The sequence below is a fragment of the Podarcis erhardii genome, assembly GCF_964252035.2.
Source record: "Podarcis erhardii genome assembly, chromosome: 15".
Lineage (NCBI taxonomy): Eukaryota > Metazoa > Chordata > Lepidosauria > Squamata > Lacertidae > Podarcis > Podarcis erhardii.
This window is the reverse complement of record NC_138505.1, coordinates 12,420,263-12,437,445: the sequence shown is the minus strand read 5'-3', so window position 1 is coordinate 12,437,445 and position 17,183 is coordinate 12,420,263. Positions and strand designations below refer to the sequence as shown.

Sequence of the window (17,183 nt, the reverse complement as noted above, 5' to 3'; positions counted from 1 at the left end):
AAATATTCCAGGGCTGCTGTTGCTTTGTCCTGCTTTCGTTGCGCAAGAGCGCCCCTCTGAATAGCAAGAGTGCGCTAACCCTGGGGGAGCCTCGCAAAACAACAGAGCGAAAGGGCAGTGTGGATGGCCCAATATAAACCCGCCATGTCATGTTGCAGAAGATAACTGCCCTCCCCAAAACCCACACACATCACTCAGCGATAGAGCAGACAATGAGGACTGGAATAATCTTGTTTCATTTTTTAGAGAAGGACCATAGCTCAGTGGCAGAGTGGTTCATCCCTCAATGAGATACTCTTGCTTCAATCTCTGGAGAGCGGCTGCCTATCAGTTTTCAGAAAACAGCTGGATAGTCTAACCATCTGACTCACAACATTGTAGAGTTTGAAGGGACCTGAAGCCTGCTGCCCTCACCAGTTCTAGAGGAAACCTCTCCAAAGCATCCAGCTGTGGCTGCTTTAAGGTGTGATGGGGTGCAGGATGCTGGGTGAAGCAGACCCTCCTTGACCTGTATGGTTCAAGGTTTTTCTTGGGATAGGGGGTGCCTATCCCCCCACCGGTCTCTCTTTCTCTGACCTGCGCCAGCAGCCAGGCTCAGCCTCCCTCCCTCCCTCCCTTAGGGTGGGATTGAACAGTCACATGAGAGCTCGCTTGCCTCCTTCCCTCTCCTCGCTGTGCCAGCAGCTTCTGTCTCCCTCTCTCTCTCTCCCCCCTCGACTTGGAGCCCAGTTACTTCTGCGGCCGCCTGGCACGACGACACCGCCGTCGCCACCTCCTCCCTGGGCAGCAGCGGCGGCGGCAGCAGCTGCGGAGATGCACCTGTACCCGCCCCTGGCTCTCCTTGCGCCCAGGTGCTGGGAGTAGGATGGCACCGAGAGAGAAGCGAGCGGCTGCGCCGGGCACCAGGCTGATCTGAGCCATGCCCAGGTGCAGGGGCAATGCCCAGTTCCTGAGTGGCGGCTGCCCGTCGGCTGGGCATTTTGTCTGAGTGGCAAATCCTGGAGGAGGGGCGCGGGGGGGGGGCGGGAATCCTGGACGCCCTCCTTCCCCAATCGACTGGAGAGCAGCCCCAGAAGCTGCCGCCGAGCCAGCAAACTTTGGAGAAAAGTCTCCAAGAGGAGCCCGAGGCGGGCGCGTGTGCCCCCTTGCCCGGCAGGAGCAGCGGCAGCGGCAGCCTTGGCACCACCATGAACGCCCCCTGCGGTGCCCTTCAGCTCCTCTTGGCTACCACCTTGCAGCTGCACTACTGCGCCGCCACGACGGTAGGTGGGCACAGGACGTTGGGGGGCGCACGGAGAGCGTGGCTGGGAGTGGGCACCCAAAAGCCCCTGGCATTGAGCAAGAAGCGGGGTGAGAGGAGAGAGAGATGGCAAGCAAGTTTGGGTTTTTTTGTTTTGTTTCGTTTTTTAAATAACTCCCCAGAGGCATGGGATAGCGAGCTGGCACTAATGGGGGCTGGCAGAGAAGGCTGGGTGGGTTTCAGATGGGCATCCAATGCGGAGGAAGACAGAGAGGTGTGTCAGAAGGGGGTGAGGTTATGGGGTGCTGTCAGGACTGCAGGCAGGGGCGAGGCTTTTTTTGAAGGGGGCGCGGGGAGAAGTTCATAGCCCAAACTGGTGTGCCCAGATGGTATAGGACATAGGAGCCACAACTACTAGGGGCCGAGGTCCCTTTGCCTTCCCCCAATAAAATACTAGAGGGGGTACCCCCCAGTTGATGGGCATTGCCATTCAAATAGTGTGTGTGCACTGTGTCATGTGATCGATTATGCGTTGATTGTCAAAGCTGTGGTGCTGGTTGGACTGTTAAGTTTTTTGGCATTTCTATCTCTCTCTCCCCCCCCCCCCCACTTTTTCCCGTTTCACTCAAATCCTGATGCTTTGCTTTGGGTGCCCCACTCGAACTGTGTACAAATTCAAAGTGCATCCCCCCCCCAAAAAAACCCCTCTGGGAATTGTAGTTTAGTCCTCGTAGAGTTACAGTTCCCAGTACCCTTAAATAACAGTAGATAGATAGATAGACAGATAGTTAGATGATAGATAGATAGATAGATAGATAGATAGATAGATAGATAGATAGAGGGTCTATGTAAGGACTTTGCTTGTCAGAGATTAGGGGCCCCTTCGTGTCCTTTGACAAATGCTCAGAGGCTCTTTGCTTCGCAGGGGTTTCCAAGATTCAGCCTTAGTTATTAAAAATCAAAAACGGATCACGGAGCTAAACCTTGGGACACATAAACAATCCTTTCACATTAGCCAGTCACAGAGGTAAAAATCCCCAAAAGATTTCCCTCCAGCTGTGTCTAAACGATAGCCAGAGAGAATATCAGGATTTCGGCTGCCGTCCTATGCAACGCTTACCTTGGAGTAACAGTAAGCTTAGTGGGACTCACTTCTGAGTAAAGTTCTTTAGGATTGCACTGTTAGCTTTTTCTTAAAAAAAAACAACCCAAAAACCAGCAATAACCCACCTTGGACCTTATTCATAATTTGCATGCCACTTTTAAAGGCAGGATTTGCAAATTAACAGTAAATAATAATAAAGGTTACAAATTAGATAACACCTGTATTGAGTTTTCAAATCTTCAAAGCATTGCACATGGAAGGATCCTTACAGCAACATTACAAACCACTGCTCCCCCCCCCCACCTCACACTACAGAGAAGGGCATTTTGTGGGTCAAAGCTTAGAAACAGAGTCACCGTGCACCAATCAGCAGATAGGCAATTTTGGCCACTTGGATGTTGGCTATTCAAGAGTTGTGGGTTCTTGCCACATGGCTTCTGACAAATAAATTCCCTCCCTCCCTTCCTTCCTTCCTGGCATGGCCCCATGTGCGCTTGCACTTTCTGCCCACCATATGGGTAATTTAATGATGCATGTGTCCAGCCACCGATCAGGCTGTCATCCTACGCGGAACTTCTGTAAAAGCGCACCACACATTTAAAGCACATGGCTTCCCCCCAAATAACCTTTGAAACTGAGATTTACCCCTCACAGAGCTACAGTTCCCAGAACCCTTAACAGACTATAGTTCCCAGGGTTGTCTGAGGGAAAACATGTGCTTTTTATGTATGGTGTGGACGTGAACTTTGAGCTACATAAGACAGCGGGCAGCCACTGGTGGTGGCGGCAGCTGAGCTTTGCTCTTGTTTAAAAGCAACACCAGCCGCCCAAAAAGCACCCAGGAGCCTGGCAGGGAGGGTGGTGGGTGGTGGGGCAGCCGGCTCGAGCTGCCGAGGGACTTTTCCAGGCCCCTGGGGCCTTCAGCTAATGCCCCACTGGCACTGGGCCTGCCGCTCTCCAGCACCATTCTGGGAAGTGTAGTTTACCCCTCATAGAGCTACAAATCCAAGCACCTTTAAGCCACTACAGTTCCCAGAATTCTTTGGGAAATACAGTGTGAATACAGCCAATAGTACATTTCTCAGTGGTGCTGCTGCTAGCGGGATTTTTGGATTGGTTTGTTCTTATTTTTATTATAAATATTTTTATTTTGTAGTTTTGTATTGTAAATTGCCCTGAGATCTGTGGGTGTACGGTGGTATGCAAAATAATAATAATAATAATAATAATAATAATAATAATAATATTTTGTTGTGTTTATATCCCAAGTTTTTTCCTCCAAAGAGCTCAAGGTGGCATATGTGGTTCTCCCCCTCTTCATTTAATTCTCACAACAACCATGGTGAGGCTGAGAGGCTGTGACTGGCTCAAGGCCACTCATGGCCTAGTGGGGATTTGAATCCCTGGCCTCTCAGGTCCCAGTCTAACAGCCTAACCATTACACCACTATGCACACACTGGGAACTGGCTCAGTGACAGGCATCTCTATGAGCAGGCAATATAAATATTCTAAATAAAACCGTATAAAAATCCATTTGCTCTAGGGATCCAGGCTGTGTATACCACGGCATGCCTTTAAAACTCATTCTTTCCCTCAAAGGATTACGGGTGCTGTAGTTTGTTAAGGGTTGCTGGGAATTGCAACTCTGTGAGGGGTGAACTACAGCACCCAGAATTCTTTGAGGGAAAGAGTGTGCTTTGGGTGTGCTTTCAATGTATAGTAAATACACACAGTTGCAGATTATAATTCCTATAGCACATTTACAGCCTTCATGTCTTCTGCCCCCCTTGGGATCTTTCAGTGGTAGGTAGGTAGGTAGAGAGAGAGAGAGAGAGAGAAAGAAAGAAAGAAAGAAAGAAAGAAAGAAAGAAAGAAAGAAGATTACTATGTGTGTGTGACCTGCTTCTGGAATTTGCTACCACTGATGCACTGATGACGATGCCATGGAAGGAAGGCTTAGAGAACCAAGTGGAATTGAGGAAAATCCTGGGAACGAACAAGGGGAACATTGCCTGCAGGCTTCTCATAGACAGTTGTTGGCCACCCTGAGAACAGGATGCTGGTCTCCATCGGCCTTTTTGCCTCATCCAGCATCAGGGCTCTAATGATGTTCTTGTTGGCAGAGAGGGCTGCTCCTTCACACCACATGACGTAATTCACTTGTGGAACTCACTGCCACAGGATGCGGTGGTGGCTGCCTTAAAAGGGAGGACTGGACAAATTTGTGGAGGTGGTTGTTCAGCCATGACATGTAAACAGAACCTCCATGTTCAGAGGCAATCTACCTCTTGGGCAGGCACATTTGGGATCCTCAGGAAGTGCCATTAGCGCCAGTCACAAAATGGCTGCCGTGTTTGTGTGTATGTGTGGCATAGCTCAAAAAAGCTGCTACACGTAACAGAGCTGTGGGGGAGGGGGGGAGAGACGGGACCATAAAATGGTGCAGACATGTCCCCCACAACAGCGCATGTTTTTAAGCGCCAGTGTTGTGTGCTGGCTGTGGTCTGTCCCCACCAACAGACTAGTGGGAGTGTTTTGCAGGATCTGGAGTCTCTGGACCAGGCTCCATGCAAGGCGCATGGCAGTGATCAAGCCCAGAGGTTCCCAGTGCATGGATCCCTGTGGCCCAGATAGCTTGAAGCAGACTCCTCAAAGTGCCCTCCCTATTTCTGATCTGCTGCTGTTTCTGATCTATCTGCAGATTCTGCCGCATCCAACTAATGAGATGGAACCAGTTGTGGAGCCAGTTACAGAAGGTAAGAGCGACGGAGTTTGAGGACAGTGGTTTTGAGGGTGGGGTTGCGCATTACTCCTGGACGGAGAGAGAGAGGGACTGTTAGAAAAAAACACCCCAAAACACATCTTCCTCCAGCCCCAGATATTGAGCTCACACGTGTTTGTCTAGGACTGCGGCGACCTGGGTTCAAATGCAGCCCACTGCGGGACCTAATCTTGGGTTGGTGACTCTCTTCACAGCCTGGCCCTACCTCACAGAACTGTTGTGATGATAAAATGAAAGGAAAGAGCAGGTTAAATCTCCCCATTTTGGGTTCTCTCAGTTTCTCATTTCCCCCCAGTTATAAGTTCAGCTCTCTAAATTTCCACACCAGTCTGCAATTAAAAAGAAATATCCCCACAAAAGTTTATTGGCATTTTAGGGTGGATTTCTCCTAACATGCCCAGGTTTGTTTGCAGTTTTCCTTAATATACACATTTTCCCTCACTGAATGGGGAAAGAAACTAATTAGCAGGATAGGATCTTGAACTATTGTTGATAGGATGATAGGATCTAACTATTGTTGGACACTATTGCCATCCCCTTCCTGTCCAAGTCTCAATAAACTTGCTACCTCCCCCTTTGCTCACTCTCAAATTTTTAGACTTCTTAACCAGGACTCTGGTTTATTTTTATTCCTACTGATGGTTTACAGCACCATGCCCATTGATAATTATGTGTGAGCTTTATTAGCTATTTCTTCTATTTGTATCACACTCCAAGGGGCTCTCTCTGGGAGTGGGGAATAAATTTGGCTCCGTTTGCACTGAAAGCCTGAACTAACAAACTCAAACTTTCTGAAATGATACAAAAACCAAAACAGCTGCCCTTCGAAATTCCTAATTTTGCAATGCCATTCTCTAGCCAATGTGTCTAGAAATGTATATACTACTAGAAAGGGTGTCTAAAAATGCATATATTCCTGAAAATGACGGACAGAAATGGATTACGTCAGGGGAAATTGCTTTGCCAAACGATGTGCATGTAAGGCAAAGTTGAGTACAGTGGTACCTCAGGTTAAGTACTTAATTCGTTCTGGAGGTCCGTTCTTAACCTGAAACTGTTCTTAACCTGAAGCACCACTTTAGCTAATGGGGCCTCCCGCTGCCGCCACCACACAATTTCTGTTCTCATCCTGAAGCAAAGTTCTTAACTCGAGGTACTATTTCTGGGTTAGTGGAGTCTGTAACCTGAAGTGTATGTACCACTGTACCAATATGTCACCTCACCTCAAAAAAGGATATCGTATAGCTGGAAAAGTTTCCGAAAAGCTCAACCTAAAATTGTCAAGGGGATGGAGCAGGGGTCAGCAAACTTTTTCAGCCGTGGGCTGGTCCACGGTCCCTCAGACCTTGTGGGGGGCTGGACCATTTTGGGGGGGGAATGAACAAATTCCTATGCCCCACAAATAACCCAGAGATGCATTTTAAATAAAAGCACACATTCTACTCATGTAAAACCACTCTGATTCCTGGACCGTCTGCGGACCGGATTTAGAAGGCGATTGGGCTGCATCCGGCCCCCGGGCCTTAGGCTGCCTACCCATGGGATGAAGCGACAACCGCTGTGAGGAAAGGTTCCAGCCTTGGGACTTTTTGGCTTAGTAAAAATCTCAACAAGAGCTGACACGAAATAAGTTTATAGAATTATGCATGGTGTGTAGAAAGAATATATATATATGTGGAGAGAATTTTTTCCTCCCTCTTTATAACACTAGAACTCATGGCTATCCAATGAAGCTGAATGTTGGAGGAATCAGGACAGCTATTTAAAAAAAAGTACTTCTTCACTCAGCACACAGTTAAGCTGTGGAACTCCCCCCCACTGCAGGCAGTGACAGCCACCAACCTACATGGCTTTGAAAGAGGATTAGATAAATTCATGTGGGAGAGGACTATCTGTGCCTCCTAGCCATGATGATTATGCTCTGCCCTCACAGCTGGAGGCAGTAAAGCTCCTGATTTCCCTGTTGCTGAAAAACACAAGAGGGGAGAGAGTTCTTGTGCCCAAATCTTGCATGCAGTGGGCTCCCCACGGGCATCTGGTTGGCTACTGTGAGAACAGGATGCTCTCACAGTAGCCACTGGCCTGATCCAGCAGGCTCTTCTTATGTATATATTGGGATAAATACACACTAACGCTGACAAAAATTGATGAGCACTTTAAAAACAAAGAACAACACCCAATTGCAAATGCAGAAATGAGAACTGAATTTAAGCCAGGAAAAATGAGAAACGGAGATTAGCGGATTTGCCCACCCCTAGTCAGAGCCACCAAATTAAGTGTTTAAATCTGTTTGAAATGGATACCTCCTCCTCCCTCCCTCCTCAGAGATAGCCCTCTGACAATGATTCTTCTTCTTCTAGTGGTGAGGTTCCTGGAGGTGTTCAGCCGCAGCGCCTGCCAAGCCAAGGAGACAATGGTATCTCTGGACAAGGAGTACCCGGACTTAGTCATCAGCCACCTCATTGTGCCCTCCTGCGTGGCTCTAAAGCGCTGTGTCGGCTGCTGCGCTGATGAATCGGCACAGTGTATGCCGTCCCGGACGTATACAGTGACCATGGAGGTAACGAACTGGGGCAAGAATAGGGGAAATCCCCTCAGTAAGGCCAGGACAGGGAACCTTTTGCCCTCCAGAGTGGTGGTGGTGGCAGCCAACAGCTATGTTCTCCCTGTGGAGGCAGGATGCCTGCAAATTCATGTGGGGAGAGTTGCCCTCAGAGACAGCCGTTGTGGGTTTCTCAGAGACATCTGGTTGGCCACTGTTGGCCACAGGCCTGATCCAGCAAAGCTCTTCTTATATTCTCGGTGGGGGCAGACTGAGGCAGGTGGGCAGTGCCCCTTTCATCCTAAAGGGCTAGCCTTCATGGCTCAGGATATTTCCAGGACACCTAGCACCCTTCAAGAAGAGGGAAGGATCCTGCAAAGTTGATAGGCCAGTTCTTGGTTACATGTGAGGTTAACTTGCCCCCACCCTCAAAAATGAAAAAGTAAATAAGTGAACCACAGCCACAAAATCTGGGGGTTTTTTGTTTTCCAGAATATTTGCTCTGGTTTGTTCTCAATATCATTATAAAAATAAAAAGCTTCACAATATTTTTAGACATATTGGCTACATTCATACCACAAACGGAAAGCACTATGATACCACTTTAAACAGTCATGGCTTCCTCCCAAATAATTCTTTGTTAAGGGGGCCAAGGGTTGCTAGAAAACCCCAATTCCACTTGCAGAGTTACAGTTCCCAGAGTGGTTTAACAACCAATCCCTTTCCACAGAGAGCTCTGGAAAATGTAGCCCTGCAAGGTGAGTAAAAGTATCTTAACAAGTTACATACACATATACTGTCCTTTGATTAGTTAGTTATTCAGATACTTGGTTATTTTTATTTTATAAGGTGGGAGCTCCTTTTTTTAGGCCCCTAAAGTCCGCATTTTGCAGAGTGAGGAACCTCTGGTTTGGGGAGAAACAGCCTCCCAGGCCAAATTTGGACCCCATGATGGGCAAAATTTGGCCTGTGAGGCTGCTTCTCCCTAAGCCATGCCCACTTGCCCCACATCTGAAGGGTAAGGTAAGGTAAAGGACCCCTGGACGGTTAAGTCCAGTCCAAGCTGGCTATGGGTTTGCGTCGCTTATCTCACTTTCAGGCCAAGGGATCCGGTGTTTGTCCTCAGACAGCTTTCCGGGTCATGTAGCCAGCATGAGTAAACCGCTTCTGGTGGAACGGGACACCGTGACAAATGCCAAAGCACACAGAAATGCCATTTACCTTCCCGTCACCTATTTATCTACTCGTGGCTGGTATGCTTTCAAACTGCTAGGTTGGCTGAAGCTGGGACAGAGCAATGGGAGTTCACTCCATCGCGCGGATTCAAACTGCCAACCTTCTGATTGGCAAGCCCAAGAGGCTCAGTGTGGTGTAGTGGTTAAGAGCGGTAGACTCGTAATCTGGTGAACCAGGTTTGATTCCCTGCTCCTCCACATGCAGCTGCTGGGTGACCTTGGGCTAGTCACACTTCTCTGAAGTCTCTCAGCCTCACTCACCTCACAGAGTGTTTGTTGTGGGGGAGGAAGGGAAAGGAGATTGTTAGCCGCTTTGAGACTCCTTCGGGTAGTGATAAAGCGGGATATCAAATCCAAACTTCTCCTCCTCCTCCTCTTCTTCTTCTTCGGTGGTTTAGACCACAGCGCCACCCACGTCCCATCTGATGGGTAGAGATGCTGGCATGACTAAGGATGATGGGAGTTTGTCCAACATCATCTGGAGGGCCACCGGGCCTCAATCCCTTGCCCAGATGAATTCTGGGTCAGAACCATCAACAGTCCTCTTATGGCCTCCTTTTTCCTTCCTTTCTCCCATTCTCCAGGTGTTATTGTTGAGCAAGTTCCAACGCAGCCACTTGCAGCAGCTGACTTTTGAGGAGCACACTACCTGTGAATGCAGGTGAGAGTCAGAAGGGTGGGGGGCTGCTGAAGAAGAGACAGGCCATAGAATCATAGAATCATAGAATCATAGAGTTGGAAGAGACCACAAGGGCCATCGAGTCCAACCCCCTGCCAAGCAGGAAACACCATCAGAGTACTCCTGACATATGGTTGTCAAGCCTTTGCTTAAAGACCTCCAAAGAAGGAGACTCCACCACACTCCTTGGCAGCAAATTCCACTGTCAAACAGCTCTTACTGTCAGGAAGTTCTTCCTAATGTTTAGGTGGAATCTTCTTTCTTGTAGTTTGGATCCATTGCTCCGTGTCCGCTTCTCTGGAGCAGCAGAAAACAACTTTTCTCCCTCCTCTATGTGACATCCTTTTATATATTTGAACATGGCTATCATATCACCCCTTAACCTCCTCTTCTCCAGGCTAAACATGCCCAGCTCCCTTAGCTGTTCCTCATAGGGCATCGTTTCCAGGCCTTTGACCATTTTGGTTGCCCTCCTCTGGACACGTTCCAGTTTGTCAGTGTCCTTCTTGAACTGTGGTGCCCAGAACTGGACACAGTACTCCAGGTGAGGTCTGACCAGAGCAGAATACAGTGGCACTATTACTTCCCTTGATCTAGATGCTATACTCCTATTGATGCAGCCCAGAATTGCATTGGCTTTTTTAGCTGCCGCGTCACACTGTTGGCTCATGTCAAGTTTGTGGTCAACCAAGACTCCTAGATCCTTTTCACATGTACTGCTCTCAAGCCAGGTGTCATCCATCTTGTATTTGTGCCTCTCATTTTTTTTGCCCAAGTGCAATACTTTACATTTCTCCCTGTTAAAATTCATCTTGTTTGTTTTGGCCCAGTTCTCTAATCTGTCAAGGTCGTTTTGAAGTGTGATCCTGTCCTCTGGGGTGTTAGCCACCCCTCCCAGTTTGGTGTCATCTTCAAATTTGATCAGGATGCCCTTGAGTCCATCATCCAAGTCGTTGATAAAGATGTTGAATAAGACCGGGCCCAAGACAGAACCCTGTGGCACCCCACTAGTCACTCTTCTCCAGGTGACTGGGACCATTTCGTGATAGCCACCAACCTGGATGGCTTCAAAGGAGGATTAGACAAATTCATGGAGGAGAAGGTTACTAGCCAGTGGCTATGAGCCAGGATGACTAGGTTCACCCTTCTCTTTCAGAAGCAGTATGATCCCAAATGCCAGTGCCAGAGAGCCTCAGGAGGGGAGATCACTCCTGTGTTTAGGTCCTGCTTGCGGGCTCCCCATAAGTTTCTGTGAGAACAGGATGCTGGACTAGATGGGCCTTTGGCCTGATCCAGCAGCCAGACTCTTATTATGTTCTTAAGCCAGTTATAATTCTGCTCGCAGGCTTGCAGGGGAAGAGCAATGATTAGGTAGTGCTGGGAGCCATCAATGCCAAACAAGCACCAAATACTAACCTTATTCTTCTGCTTTTCAGACCAAAGGAAGTTTATAGATTGCCCACGCACAGGTAAAAAAAATTCTCCCTCTTATAGGCCTCTATTTTGTGTGTGTGTGTGTGTGTGTGTAGGTTTTAATTCCCCTCAAGCACCCTGTACCAATATACAAACATTACAGTCAAAACCTCCATATACCTTATCCTCTTGTTACGTAAACTTCGGGATGCGTGCGTGGCAAAGCCGGAAGTATTTTACCGGGTTTCGCCGCACGGTCTGCGCATGCGCAGAAGCAGTCCTCAGGTTCAGGAAACCTCAGGATCCAACCGGACCTCCGGAACGGATCCCATCCAAAACTAGAATTACCACTGTACTCTGAAACTTGAGATGTACAGTGGTACCTCAGGTTCAGTACTTAATTCGTTCTGGAGGTCCGTTCTTAACCTGAAACTGTTCTTAACTGGGGAAACCCAGCCAGATGGGCGGGGTACAAATAATAAATTATTATTATTAATTATTATTATTAACCTGAAGCACCACTTTAGCTAATGGGGCCTCCTGCTGCTGCCGCTGCGCCGCCGGAGCATGATTTCTGTTCTCATCCTGAAGCAAAGTTCTTAACCTGAAGCACTATTTCTGGGTTAGCGGAGTCTGTAACCTGAAGCATATGTAACCTGAAGCGTATGTAACCCGAGGTACCACTGTATATTTTTACGACCCACCTTATTTCTGTGGTTGTAGGTTTTTAACTGGTTTTTAATAGTTTAATTGCTGCAATTGTTGTTACCTGCTCTTGGAATTTAGGGTAAAAGGTGGGTAATTAATAATTATAATATTGTAATAATAATGATGGTGATGATGATGATGTTGGGGGAGCATCAATAGAGTCATAGAATTTTAGAGTTGCAAAGGTCATCTAGGGTCACCTAGTCCAACTCCCTGCATTAAAATACATCTTATGGTTCTTTGGGTTGCATCCAATATTAGCAGTGGTGGAGCAAGCCGATCGGGCATGTGCCCTGCGCCCAAGGGGCCTCCGAGGAGTCTGACTGCCTCCTCCCACTCAGCCACCCTACAGCTGAGGGGGAGGCGGCAGGCCGACCGTTTGGGGCAGCGTGGAGAGACGCTTGCAGACGCAGCAGGCCCCGGCATTTTGTCACCCCCTCAGTGGTGACACCTGTGGCGGACCGCCCCCACCACATCACCCTTGCTCCGCCCCTGAATATTAGTCCTACTCAGCGTAGGCCCCCTAAATTAATGGGCATGAGTGGCATAGATTATTAATTTCAGGGGGTCTACCCTGAATAGAATTTCGGCCCCATTTGCAGTATACGTTTATAACAGTATTACAGCACTTTAACATTCTGAAAGCTATAGTCTGATAAGGGTGCTAAAAGATGTTAGTAACCCCCCCTTCCCCTATTCTCTGAGTAATTTAACAATCAACCCCTCTTCCCTGGGAACTCTGGGAATTGTAGTTCTGTGAGAGGAATAGGTGTCTTCTGACAACTCTCAGCACCCTTAACAAACAACGGACGCAACCCAGAGCCATAAGTACTTGGACCAGATAACCTTTCAAACAGAGGACTCACTCTAGTCATATTCAGTTTATTTATCAATCACATTTTCTGCAAATACATCTGTGTTCAAAGCAGTTCGCATAAAAGCAATCCAAAACTGTTTTGGCCATAACAATAATTCTTTTATATCCTGCTTAATACATACAATTAATTTCTATATATACCTCTTAACACCGCTTAATTGACAAGGTAGTACAGTGAGAATACATAATAATACCAATAGTGGGGGGGGGGGGGAATAAAAAGAACAATCAATGGTTCATGTAATGTACATCCAAATTTAAATGAACACAAAGCTCACCAATAGGTAAACTTGTTTTTTTAAAAATCCAATAATGTTGCAACCAAAAGTAGCCCCAAAGCTCCAAATCGAGGAATGTCCTTTGTAAAAAGGGGACACATACCCTCCACATGCTAAAAGGCACAGGAGGGACGCTGTCTGAAAACAATTAAAAAGAGGGGAAATGTGGGGTGAGCTTGTAACCCCACACATTTGGAAGGCACTCCTCCAAGATGTTGCTTCATTTGGGATCCTCCTCTCCCAACAGCCCGTCTTGCGCGCCCTGTCCGGACAGGAAGAAGCGGGTCAACCCACTGACATGTGAATGCGTATGCAAGCGTGATTCCGTCCGTTGTCAGCAGCGTGGCTGGGAATTCAACAAGGCCACTTGCAGGTGGGGTTCACCTCCCTCCCCCCCCCAACCCTGAACATCCCTCTAATGGTGGGCTTTCAGGCCAGGGACCGCCAGTGTGGTACCTTCCAGATACTATTGGGCCTGAGGGAGTCTCGGGCCAAGTGCGTGCTAGTGGCACCCCCCCCCCCAATCTTTTGATGGGCCCTGGCAGGCTTTAACGGGCAGCAGCTCCAGCCAGTAGCAACGACGTCAGATCTGTGGCTTAGGGCCACCATTTTAATTGCCCACAACTCCCAGGGCATTATGGGAAATGTTACCTCTTAAGGTACCTGGATCCAAGCCAACAACTTGGCTTATTTCATTTCATAGAATCGTAGAGTTTGAAGGGACCCCAATGGTCATCTCGTCCAACACCCTGCAATGCAGACATCTCAACTAAAGTGTCCATGACACAGCCTCTGCTTAAAAACCTCCAATGAAGGGGAAAAATCCACAACCCACAGAGGGAGACTATTCCACTTGTCAAACAGCTCTTGCCGTCAGAAAGTTTTTCCTGGTGTTTAGTCAGAATCTCCTTTCTTGTAACTTGAAGCCATTGGTTTGAGTCCTACCCTCAAGAGCAGGAGAAAACATGCAGGCTACATCTTCCATGTGGAACAAGCACGTTTTCTCCTGCTATGGGGGTAGAACTCAAACCAACGGCTTCAAGTTTTTAAACTTTGGTTCCCCATTATGAAAGTCACCCTTTTCGGAATGCAGGTGCCAGACGGAGGGGGTGGGGCTAGTTTTATGAGTGCACCCCAGAAAACATTTCTACCTCCTGTGACCCCTTGAAGGGACGCAAGCAGAGACGGTTACTCTATTTGGGCAAAGGGGGTCCCTCCCCACCACCCTCAGTCTGCCCTCAGTCAATGCCAACAATGTCTAGGCAACACGATGACCATATACATACGTAATAGACAATCTTTATAGAATTCCTTCAAACCATAAAATGTTCAGAATGAAACCATTAGTCTCAAAGTCTCTGAAAATCTTTAAATGAAGCGAGGTACCAAACTTTGTACGATGAAAGACAAGCTGTGAAGCTTTGTGTATTCAACAAATATGATGTCCAACACTGAACAGTGATTCCGGATATTGACTACTGTTTCGTAGAATTCTTTGTCAGCATGGTGACTGGTGACTACATTATTACATGAGCGCTGTTCCACAGCATTTGATATTTTCATTTACATGCATTCATTCAAAATAAGATGGGTTTATGAAGCATTCTTTATCCTCCCACCACACTGACAAAGAATTCTACGAAACAGTAGTCAATATCCGGAATCACTGTTCAGTGTTGGACATCATATTTGTTGAATACACAAAGCTTCACAGCTTGTCTTTCATCGTACAAAGTTTGGTACCTCGCTTCATTTAAAGATTTTCAGAGACTTTGAGACTAATGGTTTCATTCTGAACATTTTATGGTTTGAAGGAATTTTATAAAGATTGTCTGTTACGTATGTATATGGTCACCGTGTTGCCTAGACTGTTGACATTCTCTTTGCAACACAGCGGTTTGTTTGAATATTCAGTCTATGCCTGCCTGCCTTCTCCTTACAACTGTCATTGCCTCGGCTCCCACCTATTGCTGGGCTCCCTGACTTCCGCCCTGCCAGCCCCAGTGGGAGCCAGTCCCCACAGGTATAAAGAAACCAGAGGACATTTTTAAAGGAGGGTTTATTCTTACTGCAGGTGTGTGAAACACCGCAGGCGATCCGGCAGGAAAGCAAAAGCGTAGCTGCACAGGAAGCCAGGACTTGGAGGAGTTTGGATCTCGGACCTTTCTCGGTCCGGTGATGACTTTTCTCTGGTGGGAATGAAGCACGGGACTTGCCAAGGAGACGTCCAATGGTCGCTGGGGAAGGAGAAGCAGTCTTCTTTATCTACCACTGCAACACCATACCGGATTACCTCTCTTCACAGCGGAAGGAGGCTGTACCACACGCAAGAGCCGTACCACACTCCCATGGAAGGCAGACTGAAGGAGCATCTCCTCAGTGTCAGGACACTGAGATCAGTCCCACTCATATTTAAAAACAACAACCGCTAAACTGGTCGTCTGTTTGTCCTGGGCCTCCCCTGGGCTGCTTCTAATTTATAACTGTCTCTCCTCTAAGGGAGCTTTCTTTTCTTTTCCCACCCGCCCCTCACTCGCTTTCTTCCCACCTTTTGTGGTGCGTTGGGGAAGCTTCCGGCATCCCTCCCTCTTCCAGGCCGAAGGAGAAGAGTCACAAAGAGCCGCTCTTTTATGAGAGGGAATATTACTCTTAACATAAAGATCTGCCACTAAGACACAGCTCCTGGGAGCCGCGACCTCTCTACCTTGCGTGCCTTCCAGAACGCCATCCCACAATGCCGTTCTTCTTCATCGTGGGTAGTTTGTGTGGGGTTCGCCCATTTTAGTGGGCACATTTACAAACCAGAGAAGTTGTTGTGGGCAACACACACACACACACACACACTGCAGATCAAGCACAGACTACTGTCTAGTTTATGAGCTAGCCTGATTTCAGCAGGGGACCTTGTGGGCACCAGGAAAGGCTTCTGTGGGTTACCTGTGCACCCAAGGGTGCCATGTTTGCAACCCTGCTTGACAGAGTCATAGCGGCAAAGGACAAGCCTCGTGGTAGCTCAGTGATGGAGCATCTAAATTTCAAACAGAACATGCCAGGCTCAGTCCCTCATGGCGTCTCCAGGAAGAGCTAGAAGAGACTGCCTGCCTGAAACCTCAGAGGGCAGCTGCCAGTCAGAGTAAACAATACTGAGGTGGATGGGCCAATGGTCTGACTCAGTAGAAGGCAGATTCCTATGCTCCTAAATTTAGATTAGGATAGGGTGGGGAGAAGGAGGCAACAGGTGGGGTGAGTTCAGCTGTATTTTCAAAGGTATTTTAGATTTTACAGTGAAAGTGTTCCCGTTCATAATAGCTTCCTGGGTTAAACATCTGGGGAAATTTGGCTTTACTTAAATGTTTATGAAGCCCAGGGCACTTCATCTAATGAGTGACCGTTGATAAGCCTGCTCACTCAAACAAATGAATGCATGTACTGACATACACAAACACCAGACAGAGCAGCTATTTCCCCCTTGCGCACGCACACACACACAAGGTTTAGGAAAAGAATCCTAAGTCGGGGAAAACCCCAAAAACACTCCAATAAGGACTGAGCATACGCAATAGCCACAGAAAGGTGGTTGACTATTAGGTGGATATGGAATGGAGTGTTCTGGAATAGGGCACAGCTAGCTGGATTCTCAAACAACATCTTGCTGTGCTGCAGCATCTTGTTGCAGTTACAACTTAACAATTAACAGGCTAGCAATATATATGATGCTTCACAGGTTAGAGCAGATGTTAGGTAAGCCCCCTGCCCCTAGGAGCGGTCAATTCAAATGTCGAATCTGGAGTTAATGAAAGCATTTGGAGGATAAGAAATAGGTAAAGGGTAAAGGGACCCCTGACCATTAGGTCCAGTCGTGACCGACTCTGGGGTTGCGGCCCTCATCTCGCTTTACTGGCCGAGGGAGCCGGCGTACAGCTTCCAGGTCATGTGGCCAGCTACTTCTGGCGAACCAGAGCAGCGCACGGAAGCGCCGTTTACCTTCCCGCCAGAGCGGTACCTATTTATCTACTTGCACTTTGACGTGCTTTCAAACTGCTAGGTGGGCAGCAGGGACCGAGCAACGGGAGCTCATCCCATCGTGAGCTCATCCCGTTGTGGGGATTTGAACTGCTGACCACCTGATCGGCAAGCCCTAGGCTCTGTGGTTTAGACCACAGCGCCACCCGCGTCCCTAGGAATAAGCATGAGCAAATGCAATGCTATTTGTGCAGGAGATTTGTGAGCAGGCTTCCCATACCCCCCCCCCAATTTACCTAATGGCAGCCAGAAGGGACTCTAATATTGGCCAGGGCAATGCTGCTCAGGGAAGATAGGCTT

At 48.0% G+C, this 17,183-nt stretch overlaps 1 protein-coding gene across 1 annotated transcript; it reads left to right on the top strand.

Annotated features, from left to right (window-relative positions):
* Positions 1-657: 657 nt before the first annotated feature.
* Positions 658-15,538, top strand: VEGFB (vascular endothelial growth factor B). Its single transcript, XM_081841422.1, has 7 exons — positions 658-1,262; positions 5,048-5,102; positions 7,489-7,688; positions 9,490-9,566; positions 11,021-11,053; positions 13,108-13,233; positions 14,935-15,538. The coding sequence occupies exons 1-7, from the start codon at positions 1,188-1,190 to the stop codon at positions 14,978-14,980; spliced, it is 612 nt and encodes a 203-aa protein (XP_081697548.1). The 5' UTR covers positions 658-1,187; the 3' UTR covers positions 14,981-15,538.
* Positions 15,539-17,183: the final 1,645 nt, after the last annotated feature.